This window comes from Anarhichas minor, unplaced genomic scaffold, assembly GCF_050575085.1.
Source record: "Anarhichas minor isolate MPS153535 unplaced genomic scaffold, ASM5057508v1 ptg000041l, whole genome shotgun sequence".
NCBI classification, from domain to species: Eukaryota; Metazoa; Chordata; class Actinopteri; order Perciformes; family Anarhichadidae; genus Anarhichas; species Anarhichas minor.
Genome location: NW_027466487.1, coordinates 1,727,176 through 1,747,064, shown reverse-complemented (window position 1 = coordinate 1,747,064; position 19,889 = coordinate 1,727,176). Strand labels below are relative to the sequence as shown.

General features: G+C 42.1%; 1 protein-coding gene across 1 annotated transcript in view; it reads right to left on the bottom strand.

Moving 5' to 3' along the window:
* The window catches only part of nphs1 (NPHS1 adhesion molecule, nephrin), a 93,017-nt gene that overhangs the window by 13,411 nt on the left and 59,717 nt on the right, over nucleotides 1–19,889 (bottom strand). Inside the window, 9 exon segments of the mRNA XM_076109665.1 lie at nucleotides 582–739; nucleotides 1,965–2,136; nucleotides 2,350–2,471; nucleotides 4,255–4,358; nucleotides 5,678–5,759; nucleotides 6,455–6,577; nucleotides 11,859–11,981; nucleotides 14,979–15,173; nucleotides 18,289–18,382. Of these exon segments, the coding sequence (XP_075965780.1) occupies nucleotides 582–739; nucleotides 1,965–2,136; nucleotides 2,350–2,471; nucleotides 4,255–4,358; nucleotides 5,678–5,759; nucleotides 6,455–6,577; nucleotides 11,859–11,981; nucleotides 14,979–15,173; nucleotides 18,289–18,382 (1,173 nt within the window).

The following is a 19,889-nucleotide window of genomic DNA, read 5'->3' as shown; positions in this document are numbered from 1 at the left end:
CTGGACAGGAGCGTCAGTCTTCATTAACCTCACACTGTTTCAGATGCATTAAAGCTCACACACAGCACACTGAGTGCCTTGTGTAAGATCAAATGAAAATGCTGCTGCCAGATGAATAAAGAGCTTGTTTAATAACGCTCATCTTCTGTGTCAGCTTTTATTCACTTTGATCTTATTAACATACACAAAAGAGGAGAGGAGTTGCAGAATACTCTTTTTTAGAATTGGCTACGGATTCATTTGCAAAGCTGCAGCAGGTCTATTCTGACGCACTGCTCATGGTCATACCATTTTCTTTCATCTATTAAGGTTGACGAGGTCACATTTCATTTAGAAAATGTTATTTTAATTTACTAGGATGTTGGTACCCCAAAGACAAGCTTGACTGAGGGGCAATGCATTTGCCTTGTGTTCACAAAAAAGAAACAAAAACGTACCCTTTTCGGTTTTCTCTTTAAACCGACCAGCATGATCACCATTACATCTCAATGTCTTACACTGGCTCTTTTTTCCCCCCTGCAGTCTACCGGCTTAGACAGATAGACTTCAACCTTGACTTATTGTGTGATGTGTAGTCCCACCTCTTCCATAGTTGCAACAGTGGAGTTGAGCTCCTTGTAGCCGAGCCACCAGCGAATCTGGACAGGCGGATTACTGGAGGTGGCATAGCAGCTCAGACTCAAGTCCTGCCCCTCAACAGCTGTGAACGAACCCAACAGAGTCACCACTGCGGGCTCAACTGTTGTACACGCACACACATAGGCAAACATACAAAGACAAGTCAGTAAAAATATCGCCCATGATTAGCACATTCAACACCTATTCTGATCACAGTGGCAGTGCAACTATTTTTGGATGTGAAACATAGAGATGTATCAAGGGGTGAGACGGAAAAATCACTTTGAGTGGCAACTTGTTTTCTCAGGAGGTTTTCAGTGTGGTTTCTAAAGTCTGCTTCGTTTTTACCACAGGGGGAGACGGGGTACAATAGCTGCGGGCAAAGTTATGCAGCTGCATAAAGCCTTCAGGGGAATACAAAGAATGGGGACTGTGCTGGCAGACATGGGGAAGGAGGGGTCATGTATGTACATCTTCACACTCATTTGTGTCTATCCCACATGAAACACAGAATGGGATGCATTTGTGCATGCCACACACACACACACACACACACAGACTGTTGAAATTAAGCAGGTGCCATGAGGTAAAAGAGGCATATTCATATTTCACCAGTGAAATTTTTTCTGTGCCCTCCAGCTTTTGCCAGTGCCTGGAGCGCAGTCAGGCAGTCAGCAGCTCATTTTCAACATCCCTGAATGGATGACTATGAGGCATGGCACACGGGGTCTGTTGGGGGCCTTGTGAGGAAAGGAGGGGCACTGGAGTAACTTCAGCCACCTTTACATAGCATGAGTAAAATATTTCTGCCTAATTTAAAGCATATTTACATAAAATAGGCGCATCAATCACACAACATTTAAAGCTCTGACTTGGCATTGTCTGGCTCTGTAGTGGAAATCAGGCTATCGTTAGACTCAATGCGCCAAGGCTGCTAAATTTTAATTCTGTATTTGTTTTATTGTTGCTGAAACAAACATTTTATATTCAGAGAGAAAATTATAATCTATTAACCATGGGCGTTACTATCGCACAAAGTGTAGGCTTTACCGCCTCAGGATTGTGCATTGAAGCAATTCAGCTGAATTAATGCAGCAGCTATGAAAGAGCATGCATTGATACTAATCTGGAGGCAGACAGAAATATGGGCTGCAGCCATAACAACCATTAGTTTCATTAATGATATTAGTACTAAAAATTTTGCTGGGACAGCAAAAGAGTTGGTTTTGGAGGCAAGACTCTTATTATATTCCTTTGCCTCATGTCCATATCCTAAATTATCCATTGCTGCAAGTCCTGCCAAGGCTTCAGCGCTGTGCACTATATTGAGCACTATTTTTACTCACAGAGCACTGTGATTTTGCGGCTGGCAGACAGACGGGACAGGGGCACCAGATTGAAGCTCTCACAGCACACCACTGCCTGGTTGTCTGCGGGGGTGATCTTCAGGTTGAGGACGCTTCTGGACCTCTGCGCTACAACATCTGTTTCCCAAGTCATGGACAGAACTTCTCCATTCTGTCACACAGATGAAAGCATGCAATTGGAAAAGGCAACATCAAGAATGTTTGGTTAATTGCACTGTCCCATATGGTGCAGTGAAGGAAGTACAGAGGCGACACATATTGTGATACTTTCACTGCAAGTTGTTAAACTACAGTAAAATAGCTCATTTTGTCAGTGTGACAGTGTGTTACTGAGCCTCCTTAACAGATGGTGCTGAAGATTTACCTTGGTCCACTGGAGAGACGCTAGAGGGTTTCCACCATGAGACACACACTCCAACACGAGCGTTCTCCCCGCTTTGACTTCCTCTCTCTCCAGACCTACGATAACTGGAGGCTGAGGCGGGACTGCCAGGAAAAAAGAGACACAAATGAAAATGGACTTGACAAAGGGGAATGGCAAAGAGGGCGAGAGAAAACGGAGGAGAAAAGGGTGAGGGAAAAGAAAGGATGTAGTAACTCAGGGTAACAGGGATGCAGCGTGATAGGATAACATAAAAAAGAAACTGCAGTGCAATGAGAACACTCTTGGCAATTGAGTAGGGAGCATCCGTATTTGTTGAGACGGGGCCAATAAATTGGGCACATTCAACATGACTGTGGGATAAGAGGTCCAGATCTGATGAAAGTATTAAGTATTAAGGGAGCAGTGAGCTGGATCACGTCCATAAAGCAAAAATAACAGATGTTCAAACAGTAATAAGGCAATGTGAAATATGAATAAATTACAGCCCCCTTGAATGAAATATATGCAGTAAATAGAGGACAGGCCTTTGTTATTGCCGCAATCAGTTTCAGAGAGCAGGCTGCAGACCCTGGGCCAGCGTGACAAATTGCCACCTTGCTAACAATCTGGCTGGCGGAAAATGGCCACCGCGCTGGCTTTGATGGGCTGGCATGCTGAGTAAGACTGCAGCGGTGGTCCCAAGTTCTGCAACATTAGCACTTAGCACAGAGCCCATGTTGTTTAATACAGAGCAGACAGACAAAGAGGAAGGGAGGAGTGCACACAGTTATTGGTGGTTGTTAAAACAGCAGCAGCGGCGTCTAATGTGGAGGAGTATAGATAGAGACAACGTTAAGGTGTCTAGTCAGCCTGTGGATAATACGGCAGCTGAGGTGGAGGGAGCGCTTACACTGCTGAAGGTGTCAGCAGCCCTGCTCCACTTTAATCAACAACATGATTTAGGCTTGGGAGAAGCAGGTGGGTAGACTCTTAGGCCTAAACAATCAATTACCTTAACTGATCAACAGAGAAGAAAATACTAAACCAACTGTAGAGAACAGTAGCTGCGGTGTCACACTGTATGTGCATGCAGCAACAATGGCTTTCATTGTTGCCTCGCCAAATGAGAGGGGAAAAAAAATGCCAAATGTAATGAGACCCAGAGTGTCAACTCACTTTTGTGTTCTGCAGTAACAATTTTATTATATAATGTTGCACGGTTTGTGATAATAACATAAAAGAAAAAGCCACAGAAACTGCCTCCCCTTCTGCCTCGGTGGATTCTAAATTTAATTTGAGCTGATGAGCACAAAAGTTGCTGGGTTAGTTCTGTAGGATTCATTATTATTAACTGCTGTGGCTTTAGCTTTCCTTATTACTTATTAAAAAGTTTAACAATTCAGTACTTGAAGCCTCACTGAAACTATCCATCTCAGTTTGTCTAATAATTGGTTTATCTGTTTTGGTTAACATTGGGGAAATAAGACTAAGGATAGATCATTTAAAGATTACAGAAAAAAATCATTAAATCTAAAGTAAACTCATTCAAATTTAATTGCAGGGTTGGTGTTTGATCCTACGCTGCTAGCCACCACTGTAAGAAACGCTTACATGGTTTTACAGTACGAAACGCCTTCGACCTCCTGCTTTGGTGATATCAAAACCAGGGGCAGTCTTGTGAACTGGAGGCAGTCAAAGTGATGCTGTCTTGAAGTAGGTGTGAGTTTGCCTTCAGGTTGAATGTTTCTCCTTGGACCACTAACACAGACTGAGTGCACAAGGCCGGATACCCTTGGGTCTCCCTGAGGTTGGGTTCCTGTGTGGTTGTGTGTGTTTATACTCTGTGTTTCTTTTTTAAGAGAGGGGGTGTTGACTGTCAGGTTACAGACAGGTTGAGACACTCACAGTACACGCTCATGGTCATTGTGGTCTCCGCAGGCCGGAAAAGGGCGGGGTTCTTGGCACGACATGCCAGCTGCCTCCCGTTATCAGAGCTCAGAGCGGTGACCCTTTGGGAGGTAACAGAAAGACAAACAAAATGAGAAGGATAAAAGACAGGAAGTTTATATTGAGCCATATAAAGTGCTAAAGCTCAGAATGTTTCCCACTTAAGTAAAAGTATAGAAGTCCTATCAGTAAAATGTGCTTCCGCATCAAAAGTACTACTTGTTAAATTACAAATGGTGATGCATGAAAATGTTGTAGCTGGTAGAGGTGCAGCTCATTTTCACTACTTTATATACAGTTTGGTAGTTTAGTAGTTTAGTGGTTCCCAATCTAGGAGTCACAAGATACGTCCCAGGTGTCATGAGATGATTAATGGGGTAGAAAAGAAGAACAAACTGAGTTCTGGTACACAAATGTAGTCATTTTTCTTTTCTTCTTTAAAATATTTTTTTCCGGGGTTTGTGCTTGATTGGATAGCGATAGCTTGGAGAGAAACAAGAAAGGCAGAGGGCAAAGAGAAGACATGCAGGAAAGGGCCAGGGCTGGAATCAAAGCCAGGTTGCTTTTTAAGGTGTTACAACCCAGAAAAACATTGTCAACCACTTGTGCAAATATGTGTTGTAATTTATTGGATTATCATGTGTTTCCCCCCCCCCCCCCCTTAAGTTTCTTAATTTGAAACAATAGGCGTCAGATAGTCGAGACTGAAGAGTGTAGTGTAATATTTACTTCTGAAATTAAGTTAAGTAGAAGTAGTAGCATAAAATGGAAATATTGAAGTAAAGTACAAGCAGCTCACAAATGCACTTTGTGATGTACATTGAAAGATCCACTATGGAGTGGATTTATTCTGAGCCTAGTTTACTTTCTCAGTTCATGTCTTCTATATCAAATTACACCACAATGTCAACCGTAACAATCACACATGGCCAACCGCTGTGTACGCTCAGTGTGAATATGAGGAAGGCGCATCAATATTGCTGAAGACCTTGGCTGTTCTGCAATAGAGCTGAACAATGTTGCAGCTCCTCAGTACCAATGTTATCTCAGGATATGACAAGAGGTTATTATCTTTGACACAGAGGAGACAAGCAGGATTAAAGTAATCTATGGCCCTGTTTAATGTATAGGCACCTGGCGAACCGGCAAGGATCGGATCCGTCTTGCTGCCGGAATGTAATTTTGTGCATTTGACAGAAGCTAATTCAATCCCACAGTGCCAAGTAACAGCTCGCTGTGTGCAGAAATTCATTGTGCTCACTAAGACAGAGGGAGAATATAAGAGCGGGCTGAAAACTAGGGAAACAGAAGACAAAGACAGACTTGGAGAGATTGAGCAAGTTGGTGAGGAGAATGAGTCTGGCAGGCGGCGAACACATACGTTACTTCAGCATGCGTGTTCAGGAGCTTATCCTTTGAGCCAGACATGGTGAAAGACTCTACACCTGTCAGCTCGACTCCATCTAAAGACACAATGGAAGGGGGGGGGGGGCACAAAAAAGGGGAATACTAAGTGTAAATTTGTTCATGTGAAACAAAGACATCAGTATTATTCTTGTGTGGAAATGTAAATACTGAAATATGATGAACATGTGTTCTGTTCTGTGTGTGTAGTGTGCATCTGTTTGCGGAACAGTAACAGTATATGCCACTGTCTTAACCTGTCTTTGTACTGAAGTCAAATCAGTGCTGAGATTGCAAATGAGAAAAACAAAACTAACTGAACACAATAAAGATGTACAGAACAAATTCCCACCAAGAGAAAACAATACAACATCTCTCCCTCTCTGTACTATACAGTAATTTACTTTAGGTGTGACGGGGGATCAAAAGGCAAAAAATGGAAATATTGCAGCTGGTTTCGAAAACAACTACGAACTTGGATACATTCTCTGTACGTGCAATTTGAAAGTCAATGGAAATTCAAATGTTCAGGCTATTTCCTCCCACACAAGAGTCTGCTCCCCCTTCAACTCTGCTATTCGAAGACTATGAAACAAGAGATCTTTAGTGGACAATGTTTTTATGTTTAAATATTCAGGTTGTAACCTATAGAGATCCCAGAATGTAGGGTATCAGAAAGGCTGTTGCCCTTTGTTCTAAGCTGTCAAGTTGACCCTCTCTGTCACATTTAGTGCTGTTGAACGGGGTGACTCACCTTTGTATAGTGTGATTTCAGCCACTGGCTTTGCGTCAGGGGCGATACAGGTGACGGCGTACTTCTCCCCGGCCACCCAAGGTGTTTCCATGTCCACCTCAAAGTATGGCTCGGATGGAGGAACTGAATGAGAGAAACAACAGCTCCGGTTTAATATGTATCACATAATGAACCTAATATTTGTCACACTAATCTTTGGCTAGGGGAAGCAAGCGCTATCACAGATGGATATTAGCTTATGCAATGATATGATAATAAGCGCTTGCAACATTTGGGAGTGACTGGAATGTCACGCTGTCAGCTTTTGAGCGATTTACTACAGCAAAGTTGGATGTGCTGTTGAGTTAGAATACAAAATGTGGACAAGAAGAGATGAAATAGTGATGAAACCTATCTAGTGCTAATGTATCATAGCAAACACCAAACACTTCTCTTCTCAGATCACCCCCAAGCTAAATTTGTGCTTTTTGATCAAAGCAGTTTTCACTTCTCCACTGTTCTACTCTACAATCCTTTTATCTGACCATAAATAGGAAAAAAATAACACAGCTTTTAACACAAGGGACTGGAAATTGTTTGGCAGTAAAATTGGGAAATCTGTCACCAACTAACTATCAAAGAGATTTCTGCACTTTTGCGAGTCGCTCTTCACCAAGACTATCGGTTCAATCATGCAGACGCTACAGAAACCTATTGTGCCAGCTTTTAGCGAGTGGGTGAGCCAGTAGAATTACAAACTAAGGTTACTGTTAAGGTTGTTTTCTTTCATCAGAGATCAAGTGCAAAGGCTGCCTGAGTTCAGAGACAGAACGGGGAATTGGTACAGGATGGATACATGTGGTGTGTGTGAGAGAGAGACATGAAAGACTCTTGCAGAGAAGTAAAGAGATATGGCAAGAATAAAAAAAGCGAGTGTAAGACAAGCTGCAGAAGAAAGCAGAGGCAGAAGGATAGCTGCTGCTGAATTCGGAGGCAAATCCACAGGCTAATGTGCGTGTAAACGGCTGGACCACAACCAAACCAGTCAGCCATTTAGCTCCTCTCCATCTCTGTGGTACATACAATCAATCCCTGGCCACTAGGAGGAGCTGTTGCTGTGTGCAGAGGCGCCCATTGGCTCCAGTCTGCTATTGAGACAGATGAGATGTGGCTGCAGCTTCAAACTGATTTAAAAGAAGCAATTGAATCTGTGTGGACTGTGATGGGTTACCCAGAGCACTGCAGAGGCGCACGCTGCAATAATGAGATGCATTTGTTTGTTTCCCCCCCCCTCTTCCCTGAGAAGATGACTGGGCCATGCATCTATTGACAGCCCCTGCACTCTCAATCTACTAAGGCCCGCACGATCCAACATAGGCGCATCACTTGTTGTGCTAGAGTAGTGTCTGGCAGCCTAACAAATCCTACAATAAGAAGAATGATATGTCAGCAAATGAGCCAGGCTGGTATCTAATTTTTTCCTCGCTCGCTCATGCTGGCCCCGCTCCTCTTATCTCTCATTCATTCCATCATCCCGCAGCCCGAGCCCATTCCTCTCTCCCCACACTATCCTTCTTGACCACTGCAGTTAAACTGCAGAAGTGAGGAGGAAGGTGTGTCCCGGCCATCCATCACATCTGCAAACCATGTGACCCAATAAGCCCAGTCAGGATGATTATTTTTACGAATGTAATAGCATGTGTGGACAACAACAAAACACTCTCTATTCAATTTACTAGACATGCACTCAGAGCAAAAAAAAAAAAACAGACAGCGAACAAGCTGTTCTTTAAATTAACTCTTTCTGCCCCTTCTTTGTCTAATTGCCTGTCGGCTTTGTGATGTTCTCTCTCTCTCTCTCTCTCTCTCTCTCTCTTTGCTTTCTAGTCCCATCGCTCTTCTTAAGGTACATATATGAACACAATACAATAATAATAATAATAATAATAGATAGGCACGCAAAGACTTGCTCCTGCCTTTCAGAAGAGAAACAGTGAGCCGCAAAATTCGATTCATTAGACAAATACAGACGGATGGATGGATAAGGCAGATAAGAAGCAGATTAGTAGACACACATCAATATGCATATCCACCTATCTTTTTCTCTCATTCGCATACAGATGACCACACCCTCTTTCCTCCTTTGCACACAAACACCCAACAATAAACTCAGATCTACAATGCATGCAGATTTGCATGCACAAACACAATGACACAGGCGAGTGAGTGCACAGACAAGCTACATTCATCTCACTTCCACCCAAAAACAGGCGCCAGTGTGTGCACAGTCTAACATGTGATACCAAGCGGATTCTCTGGAAAATATTGAAGAGGGCCCCGAGGATAAAACAGTCTCTAAAAAGCTTATTATGCTGAATTAAGAAAATAATAGAGACCTGAAGATCCGACTTCTCAACATCACACAGGCACAATTCATCAGTTTTATCTCTGGAAGACAAAGATTGGCATGCACAAGGGCATATTTGTATACTCGTATGTGCATAAACACACACACACACACACACACATCGTAGGTCTCAGGTGTGTGATCTCTGGCAATGAAAGCCTCTGAAACAGTGCTCTTTTTTCAGCTTTCCCTTCCTCTCTGTCTCCCCCTTCCCGTCTGCTCTGTTCTGTTCTGGGGCAGAAGTGGAGCAGCAGCCCCATCTCCCCTCGCCCATCGTCACAACTCTCCTCCCTGACCCACTACTATTGTCTCTCTTATTTCACATGTGTGCAAGGATGGAAAATATACCTTATTGATAGATTGAAAAGAAAATAATTAAAAACAAAGGAGAGAGACAGAACATTTCAGTTGTTCCTTTGGGGTCTCTTTTTTACTATTTAGCAGGGCCTCCTTTGCTAGTTGTCTGGTACTGTAATATGCACACCGTCACACCAATGTATAACACACCGTCCTCTGATGGGGTTACATCTTGGGCAACTGTCAGAACTTTTTGTGAACGAAGATGAATAAAGTCACCATGTTCTACGTTGCTTGTGGCCCCATTTATAAGTTGTTCCATTATTCATAACAGGGAATCGTAAAATGAAGGCTCATTATATACTCTTCAAGTGCTAAACTCATTAGCTACCGCAAAAACCTCACCATAGCCCTGGTTCCTAAAATGTCCTCTAACCTCCAACCAACACTGATAATAAGCTTACACACATGGGCACACACACCCACACACACATCTCTGTAAGACCAAACTATGGCAACTGAATGAGTAACACAGTCTAAAACCAGAACACATCAAATAAATGTTTTGAAGATTTACAGGAGGCATCTGCAGAGGAATGCAATGCAGTGAGGCACAGAGTTGTTCATTAATAGGATTAAATGCTAACACTAATAGTATAAACTGAGACACAGAATGTGTCAGGTATGTGACGGGCACAGTGCGGGGTAAGTTTTAGACGAGGGGGGGGGGGGGGGGGGGGGGTTCAGCGGAGAGGGTAGAGGTTGTTTTTGTCATGGATTACTCACTGCCACTTGATCTGCCTATTGCTGTAATCCCCTATCTAAGCTCCGCAGGAAGGCAAAAACACACAGGAGTTATGTTGCGCCAATGGAAATGTCTTAAAAACATCTCTTTGTAAGCTCGCGAATGGGGCTTATTGACATTTTTGTCTCGGTCCCTGCTACTCACCGCCTGTAGTGATCCATCTTGAATTAGCCAGTCATGATAGCACTCCCTCTGACCCAAGAATCCAATTATACCATCAGCAATCTCTGTTTTGTTTTCACATTCCTCCCCTCTCCCCTACTGTATCTCCTCATAAAGAGTTTATAGTGTTTTGATTTGATGCAGAGCTTGATGGGATGTGGCCATGGTTGACTGGCCAGGGGTGTGGGGCCTTGGGAGCTGTAGTTCAGTGATGAAGAAGTCTGCGGGGATCTCATCAGAGATGGTGCTCTTCAAAAGGATGCACAGTTTCCAGTCCCAGTTCAGCACTAACAGGAGATTGAATTCATCAGCTCATTATCAGGGGCCAGATTAGTCACGTATTTTAAATCAGTTGAGTTGGTGGGGTGGAACAAATTACCCTTTAGGACCAAGGCTGCAGAGCGCTTTTTAAGTCAGTCGCTTCACTCTTTGCCGTTTGCAACAGTACAGCTGCAACTGTCCATCTTAAAGAGTCAACAGCTGGAAAGTGTTCCCAAGACACCAGCTAGATACAGATCTGAGCATGTCACGCACACACACACACACACACACAGTCTATGGCCACACGAGGCAGCAGTAGGTTTCAGTCATGGTAAATACGACTACCAGTGATCCCTGATGCAACACGAACATAATTCCCACACATTTTGACCTTTTCAACAAAGCCAAAGGCAATCTGTTGACTTCGTCCATGTGTGGGCGCACATGCAATAGGCATCTCAGAGGTAATAAATGTGGGAGTCAAGCCTGCTGTGGCTGCAGGTGTAGGCCTGCTGTAGGTCATAAGACTGCTGCAGTGCAGAACAGAACGTAACCATTCAAAGGAGACGTCTGCGTTCTATGCCTCTTCCTATCCCACACCACCCGCCATCGCTCCCATTGATGTCAGTGAAACCTGCTTTCTTCTCAGAAGAGTGAGGCCACTAGAATCGCCACGGCAACCCTCCACCCCCCCCCCCCCCCCCCCCCCCCCCCAAAAAAAAAACTATCCATGGTCACCAAAGAGAAAGCTGGAAAGCTAGGGAGAGAGGGAGAAATTATGCAGAATGGGGAGGGGGATGTAAGCAAATGAAGTGGGCCTGTAGAAGAAAGGCTCTTTTAGAGTCTTTTCCTTGCCACATATGGGCTTGCTCCCACAAGCAAGAGGGATAGGGAGAGAGAGATACCGGTTGTTATAGAGTGACAACAGGTGGTCGAATGTAGTCACACAATTACATCTATTCCAGCCCATGTCTGCGTAGGAACTTTTCAATCACTTCTGTTATAATTTATTCCAGTGCAAGGAAAAGACATGGATCACCTCGAGGCTTGCCAGGGAATCCAGGTTGTTCTGAGACTTTATATTGTGTAGCTGCTGGTTAAAGTCGTAGACTTACTGTACTGGAACATGAGGGGATGGCATAGTGCTTGTTAAAGAAATAAATACCGGCAGAAAAGTTAGAGAAATCGTGACTTTCTTCATGGTTCATACATCCAAATATGATTTGCGCTGGGCAGAAACTGCTGGGTTCTACTGTACCAAGGACAGTTTGTAAATTCAAGTGTGCGCTGTTTAAAATGCCTTGTCGAAGGCAAATTAAAGCTTTTTATCAATATAAATGAATATTTAACAGCTCTTTATATGGTGATTACCGGTCAGGAGGTTGTGTATGTTACTGGAGTACTGAGGATGCTCCCTGGTTACTCTGACAAAAAAAGACATGTTTACAACCACCCACATCCCCTGTATTCACACTCTCTCTGGTTGCGCTCACTTAGAATGTTGACCCAGGCTGTACTGGAAGTGATTGCTTGACTGCTCTCAGACTGGCCCACTTGACATGTATAAGGTTCGTCATCTTCCAGTTGGGCCTTCTCAATCCGAAGATGATACTGCCCTGGAGAAGAGAGGGAAGAGATTAATCGGACACATTATGTTGTGATGATTGTAAAAAAAAGAAATAACAAAGAAGAAAAGCTCATGTATTTCTCTTCTCTCCTCTTTTTGAACATGTCATTGCATGTGTGTCGATAAGTACCTCCCGTAGGCCCCTTTTCTTCTGTGTTGATTTCAGAGTGTCTGAATTATAGGTGATTTTCAATGTGGGAAATGGGAAAATTAACAATAAAAGCAATTTGTACAATGACAGTCTGGCATTCCAATTCAATACGGTAATATACCCTATTACTTGCACTTGGGTGTTTGATTTGATTATAAATAGAGTATTTTAATATTTCTGTAAAAATGGAAACATCTCACTTGCTGATAATCTCCTGCTGGAGGCTTTTCCATAGACATGCAAGTCGTTGTCTATACTCATAGCAGAGGCATTTTGTTTCAGAATGACTTTCCAGCATGTTAAATGAAATCCAATCCCAGATTTACAATGCCGGCCGAATAAACTGTCTATTAATTGATGCCAGGCAGAGTCCTTCTTTCTGTAACTCTCTTCTGATAGTCTGACATGCCAACGGGGCTTGATTTGTTTGATGCATTGCCATAACCTGTGGGGATTAGATGATGTTTAGTGTTGGTTTTACAGCTCCTGATTCTCTGGCTCTCAGCCTACTAACATGTGCGAAATAGTATCTTGGTCTGACAACCACCCAGGCCTAAAATTACTTGTGTCAAGTAAGCTGGCAAGATAATTAACACCAACCAGAAGCAATTTTCACATCTAAGTTATCATTGAGTGCAGAGAGAGAGAGACATTGAAGTTATTAATCATATTCCTCTTTCCTGGAATCACTCACAAATAGTGCAATCAAGTTGCTGAGAGTACAGATTTATGGTAGGGGAGATGGCGGATGGCTGCAACGCGATTTGCTTGTTTGTCCATTACTCTGTATTTATTTCAGCTAGGGCCTTCAATATTTTGGGATACAGTAAAACTCTACAGCCATTATGTCAGCAGCAGAGTAACGTTATATTCTCCTCTCTGCAAATCTGCATTTGTGTATTGGCCCTAAAGGGGATCGGCAGTTCGATCCCGGGCTCAAGCTCCGCTAGTCTCTGCGCGGCGCTCATACGGCGCTCATACGGCGGTTACAGCTATTCTTCCCGGAAGACTAGCGCCCATCGCCTGGTTCCCCCTCAGATAAACACTGTAAGCTCTATTAGCCCTGTTGGCGTTGTTTGCACTCTTAGTGCTGTTGGAACCATTATCTGCAAGTCGTCGGCTCAGCTGATGCCATGTTGGGAGCCATGTAAGGGCACTTGATATGAATTTCAAATTTAGCACCTTTAATTTTCACGTGACTATGGTTTACCACTTTCTAAATGATGACTGATATTAGTTAGTTTTATTAAGCATTATGTAAGAAGAATATGTACACGTGTTGCCGGGTGAATATGAGCGTTCAATAATAATCAAATTTAGCCTGATTGACTGTCTGCATACCATGTACTATAATCAAATTACACCTTGTGGACCAACCACTGAAGATAAATAGTTCAAAATGTAATGCTTTGGTGCCTTGAACAAGCAGTTTTATCTGTTCTTCTGTGTGTTTGTCTTTACAATGCACAAATGCATGACAGCCTAGATTTAGGCTTATGTCCATATATACTGACATTATTGCTTCCACTTGGGAAAACTAAGGGGTGTTACATCTACTGTAAGTATATGTTGAAATCAACACTGGCCTCTCTTGTTTTTGTGAATGTGTGATCTCAGGCTTTTTTTAAGCATCATTAAACATCACTGATGGTGACAATCAGTGGAACCTGGTGGAGTATCAAGTGCAGTCAAGTGCCATCTTAAATGATGTTGCTCTTTTCTTGCAGAGTAAAGTGATTGCTTACATCAGTGTGCAGTTTCTTTTCCTGGTAAAGTGTACCTGCGCAGATGGGTAGTTTATTCATGAGTGTTTGACAGCTTGTGTGTGTTTGTGGTCCATGTGTTCATCTGTATACATTCTTATTTTGTTGTTATTGAGGTAAAAAGAGGCAAGTTATTTTTTACTTAACTTGTACCTGCTGTAATGCTTACTGTAATTTGCTAATAAGCTAACAAAGTGTTTCAGTGCTTGTTTTTCTGTAAACTCCAGGCATCAATAAGGATGGACAACGTGTGGATGGGCATCTATGCAGTGTTTATGTGTCGCTGGCGGTCTCCCACACTGTGCAACAGTAAAGTGCGGCTTTTCTAGTTGCGGGCTGATCAGGAACAGATGCTCTTCTCTTACTCGGAATTGCCTTCTAATTGGCTATTACTTTTTATAGACTGTGCTGCAGATTCTGCAACACACTTTATTCCCTGCCACATTTCACAGATTTGCTGACACTGACTCTGTTGCTTTTTTTTTTGTCTTAACATGTGAGTGACGATGAGGGCGATGCGTGAGAGGCTGTTGACAATCACATCACCTCCTCATTCCCAGATGCTCCCTGTATAGAGAGCCAATGTGCCATAAGGTTCCCGTAATGTCTGTGTTACTTTATTACAGCACTTTGAAGCCATAGCAACAACATCATCTCATTTGCCAAGCTGTACTGCTTACTGTGCTGACAGCAGTACTTCTTAATTAAAACTATATTAACTATATGTCACAAGAACATGAAGTATATGTATCAATTTAACACTGACAGCATGTTATTGTGTTACTTTCTTTGGCACATCACACATCCATGTACCATCCCCACATCTGACATCATGTTCTAGCCCACACAGTAGCTTTGCTATATATTGACCAGTGCTATTTTCTCTTATTCCACTCAACTGGATCTTAAACCCATAAACTGCAAGCCACACTCAAACATAAGCAATTCATGATGACTAATTATGGCATCTTTTTAGTGGTGCTTTTATCACACAAGTTCATTTATTTAGCTTGGATAGGTCCATCAAAGCCCAATAGGCCATAGACCTTATTCTGTGAGTATCCCTGTTTACCTCTCTTGGGATTTCCAATCATGCTGTAGCGCGGAAAGCCTGGCAGGCTTCTCTGTGGTCCCAGGAGGAGGCCATCTTTCACCCACTGCACAGTCCCTGAGGGCCGCAGCACCACACACCTCAACACAGCTGTGGCTCCCATCTGCACAGTGAGGTTCCTGGGCTCAGACCTGAAGGCCTGCTGGGCCTGCGTGCCTGGAGACATAAAAGGAGGAGGAGGAAAGTAGTTGGAGAGGAGCGGGCAGGGGATGTGATAGGATTTAATGTAAAGAGGTGGAGAAGATCAAGGGCTGAGCATGTGTGAGGAGTGTTATTGAGCTAGAAAGAAGGAGTAGAGGGAAGATATCATAAACATACACCACAGGGATGCAGTCTTGTGGTCTTTTGTCTGAGAAGGCACCCCATTGTGTCTGGCCACATTATTCATCTTGGCATATGTTTTATTGATGGGAGACTGCAGTGATACGGCCCTGAAAATGAGTCAATAAAGTAATTACTGCGAATTAAATCCCCCCTCAGCCATGCACATAGGTTATTGGGCGGAGGGAAAACGCATGGGGTTTCAGGGACCTCGTTCACCTGCGTGTTTTTCTTCAGTGTCGATGTCCCACCAGCTAATTCCTCCTGGGAAGAGTAATGATTATCACTTTAATCCCTGTTGTCATAGGTGCGGCTACCCATCCTTCAGCCAGGCTCTTAGGAGACATTCAGTGGTGCAGTGCACTTGAGTCAGGAAAGGTAACCTTAGAACAAGCCACCAATGAGCCTCTAACACTGGGGCTAGGATTATTATACATAGGGTTTATGATTAAATTCAGTTCAAGGACCCAAACAGAACTGCATACTCTAATTAATGCCTAATATCTAAGCGTGATTCTCATTTAAACAATGCCCCAAAGAGAAGGCAGCCTGATTCCGCCAGGCTGTTTGAATCTTGACCTTCATTGAAGCAATGACCAAGTTGTTTGTGAAGTGCATGCTCTGTTGCGTCTGACAACATGAGTGAGAGGCAGAGCTCTCAGATCAAGGCTAAACCAGTCACCTCACGTCAAATATGAAGGGCAAGATTGGCCATTACAGAGGATGCATACAAACAACCAAACACAGGAGAACATTTGCATACAGTTTACATAAATGAATACTCAACAGCGGTCTACGGTTGCTTCTGGAAAATGTTTTACTGTATTATTCTGAGATATAGAAATACTAAATACCATATCAAAATGTAGTGATAAGACTGCTCATGTCTGAAAGTGAGATTATGTAACTTTTAGATTCATAAACAGCACAAGCTTCCTCTCACAACATGATTTTAATAACAATAGCTAAGTTTATTACATTCAGAGGTTTTGCCACTAGAGCTTTAGCTTACAGTACTGAGAAGTGTGAGACACTAAATGTAAATTAAGTGATATTGTGAGACATGTTCTCTTTAACACTGACCTAGGTTACTTGCCATAGTTGAGAAATTGAAGAAAGAGGTTTTTTTTTTTTTTTTTTTTAAAGGGAGAGAAGAAGAGTTTTTAGGTCATGGAAGGATAAAGAGAACTGGATACAGCGTTAGAGGCGGGGCCCCGTTCATTCCTATGAAAGTTGCTCAGTGGCGCATGAAACAAAAAAAAGTTTGACTGCTAAGTATAAACTTTTCCGGATCTTCTGGCAATCTTCAGTATCCATGGGGCCCATAGAGCAAGTGCACTAGTGTTTCATTTAACCCTGCATCCCAACCTTGGTCTCTGGTTCATTCACATGAACAGAATGAAAAATAACTCTGGATTTAGCTGTTAGTGCATTTTACAACTTGTAGGACTAGCCAGCTTTTGAGCTTGCTGTGTAACTGGTATTACTATGTCACTTTACTGACTTAACTCTTCACCCCAGTCAGGCTGTTTGATGTCTACGTCTTTCCATCAGTCAGTCGAAATAAAGGGGAATTCAATGTTTCAGTATCACCAATGGATTTTATGCTGCATTCTGCTACTTGTGACCACAACCTTGAGCTTAAGTTGTTGTATTCATTATTTTGGGGAATTTGCAGTGAATTTGACACTACAGCTGGCCCTTACACATTACACAGCAATGGGTCAAGTATGCTGATATAGTAATAATAATTACTACAAGCAGACCTTTTGGAATAAACCGACTGACTGCATAACTTGCCAGCAAGCAAGCATTCACAATACCACCAGGGTGCTGGAGCTGCAGCACCTAAATGGAATGCAACCATGCCATCATTAATTAATGTTATTAATTACAACAGTGCTTTCCTTCTATGACCTGTCAAAATGTCTGCCGTGAAATATTGATTTCCATTCTGTATTCAAGAGTGGATGTATAGAATTACACATGCATGCAATTTCCCCACCCTGATTTCTACATTCATTTTCGCATTACATTTTTTTAAGATTTTCAAGAGTAGCAAATTCTTTCCAGACAATTCACAGCCTCCACTTCTTCTAGCTACAGTATGCAGCTCACATACCTATGTAATAGTATCTAAAAGGTGTCTGTTGATGAAAATGTTAATTTACAGCTAATTGGTCCTCTCCCATTATAAGGTAGCAGTATATGATTGAGAACATGTTATCCACTATATTGTCGGATCACTTAGGGTTATGTTGAGCCCATGAATTGGAAGCCTTTGTACTATTCACCATGGAAACTAGTCAGGAAATACTGTGCACACTATACCCAGTAGCAGTTGGTGTTGTTAATTTCCTGTATAAACTAGTCAATGCTGGAGGTTGGATTAGAAGGGACCTAAACACACCATAAAAAATGCCAAGGATAACATGCACATGCTCACATTGGACAGATTTACCTTCAGCTTAACAACAATCTTGGTAGAAAAGTCATATGGTCACATGTAGCAACCCTTTGCAACACAGTAGGCAGTTTTCAGATTAAGCTATTTGCATAAAACACTAATACCCTGAGACTGGGTTAACAAAATGTGTCTTTCTACCTGAGATAGGAAGAATGGTTCCCCTGCAGAAACATATATAAATGTCAAAGTGAACCCATTGCATGTGGTATCTTTGACAAGATTTCCATAAGATTAAGAGATAAGTATTAGATTAACCTGGTTAGTTTAACTGACTTACATCCACAGTACATGCATCACTGTAAACCTTTGTAAATTGAGAGGGCAACCTATACACATACACATAGAATCGCTATTATAAATACAGTGAAAATGAATTCAAGGCTTCAATAAAGTCAAGGTTCCCACTGCTCAACTGAATGGCCTGAACCGGGATGAGACTTGAAAAGGCCTCAGTTAGTCCATGGTGACATTTGATTCTCTTACCCCAGATGAGACATAGAAAGGGTAGAGTGAAAGGAGACACTATCCATGCTGAAAAGAAGTCCATTTTCCCACTGACACCTGACCTTGGACAATCCTGAAACAACCATGAAAAAATATATATATATGTTAGATATACACAACACCTTACAAGATGAATATAGTAGATATATGCCTTTAGGAGTGATTTGTATTAAGTCTAGCAGTGTATTATAAGCCTTCAGTCATTCCATGTTTACATTTCTGTTTTAATTTCAAGGTTTGACTTTCTGAAGAACATACTATAGCTTGTGTTTGTAATACTATTTACTATTCACTTTAGCATCTGACTTCCAAGTCTCACAAGCTTCTGACGAGCACATGATTATAATACAATTGCAGCAGACTTATCAGATCAATCAATCAATCAATCAATCAATAAATCAATCCTTCATTAGCATGCAATTACAACATAATTAACTTTAAAAGCATGGTGTTAGTAATTTGTGTTTTAGGATGGCTGAAGAGCTTTCACTGTTTGAATGGCTTAGTTTCTTAAGCTAGTCTCCTGTCACAAGGAGAAAACAACTTCATTAGACCTGTACATTTTAACGTGATTAGTAGTTGTTATGAAGACCTCTGTGGGTTCTTTTTGCATTTCATCTGGCTTCTCCTGCCACAATAATTCAGGATCAGCTGATGATGAAGAACAGAGCAAATATGATCTATTGTACAAACTGATACAGGGGAAATAGATACCTTTCAAATCTCTGCAAGTGGATCTTTACACAGCACTTAAATTAATGTAAACAAGTGGCTGCATGGAAAGCAAAAAAATTCCTTCAACATTATAGAAATTGGAACATGATATGATATACATCAATAATGTAAATTCTATCAAACGTGTAGTGAATAGAGAGTGCCTTCTTCAGAAACACAGCATTGGACACTTTAAAAAAAGCTTTAGACAACCTTTTTTTCTAATTAGTGTCAGCACAGGACGTTACAGTGTCACCTACTGTGCCTATAGTTACAGTAACGCTGGTGTCTTGCAACCATTACCCCTTCTCTAACATTTGTCAAGAGATTTATTTGTCTGCAAATAAAACATGCTGCTGTTTCAGTATTGTATGGTCAATGGGAATAATCCTTGCTTGTTGCCTAAACTATACCTTAACATTACGGAGGGTCATATTTTGTTGTTTTGGCATGACGACTTGTTGAGTAACTAGGTTAAAGCATGGTCCTTTAAGATAGTCATGTCAAAATGTCTGTGTATTTGTTTTTGGCAGGTCATTTTCCATGGATACATGATGTCAGCATCATGTCATGCTCTTGATGAGAATAGCTCAGGGACAGTTTGGAATTAGGTCTGTAGGCCGTGCTGTGGTTCTGTCCCCATTGCATCCAATACTCTTCCTTATTTGACCTGGAAGAGCCCTCTGTGGATTATCATTTTTTTGTAAAGTTTGTAATCACTTAAATGTATCTGCTGAAGAAGTGGAACAAATAATAGTGATTTACTTAATTGAAAACTAAACATTTTCTCATCTGAATAGACACAATGAATTGAAGGCAGCAGCTCTTCGACGCGGCTACCCTCAGTCGATTAGTTGCACTCCAAC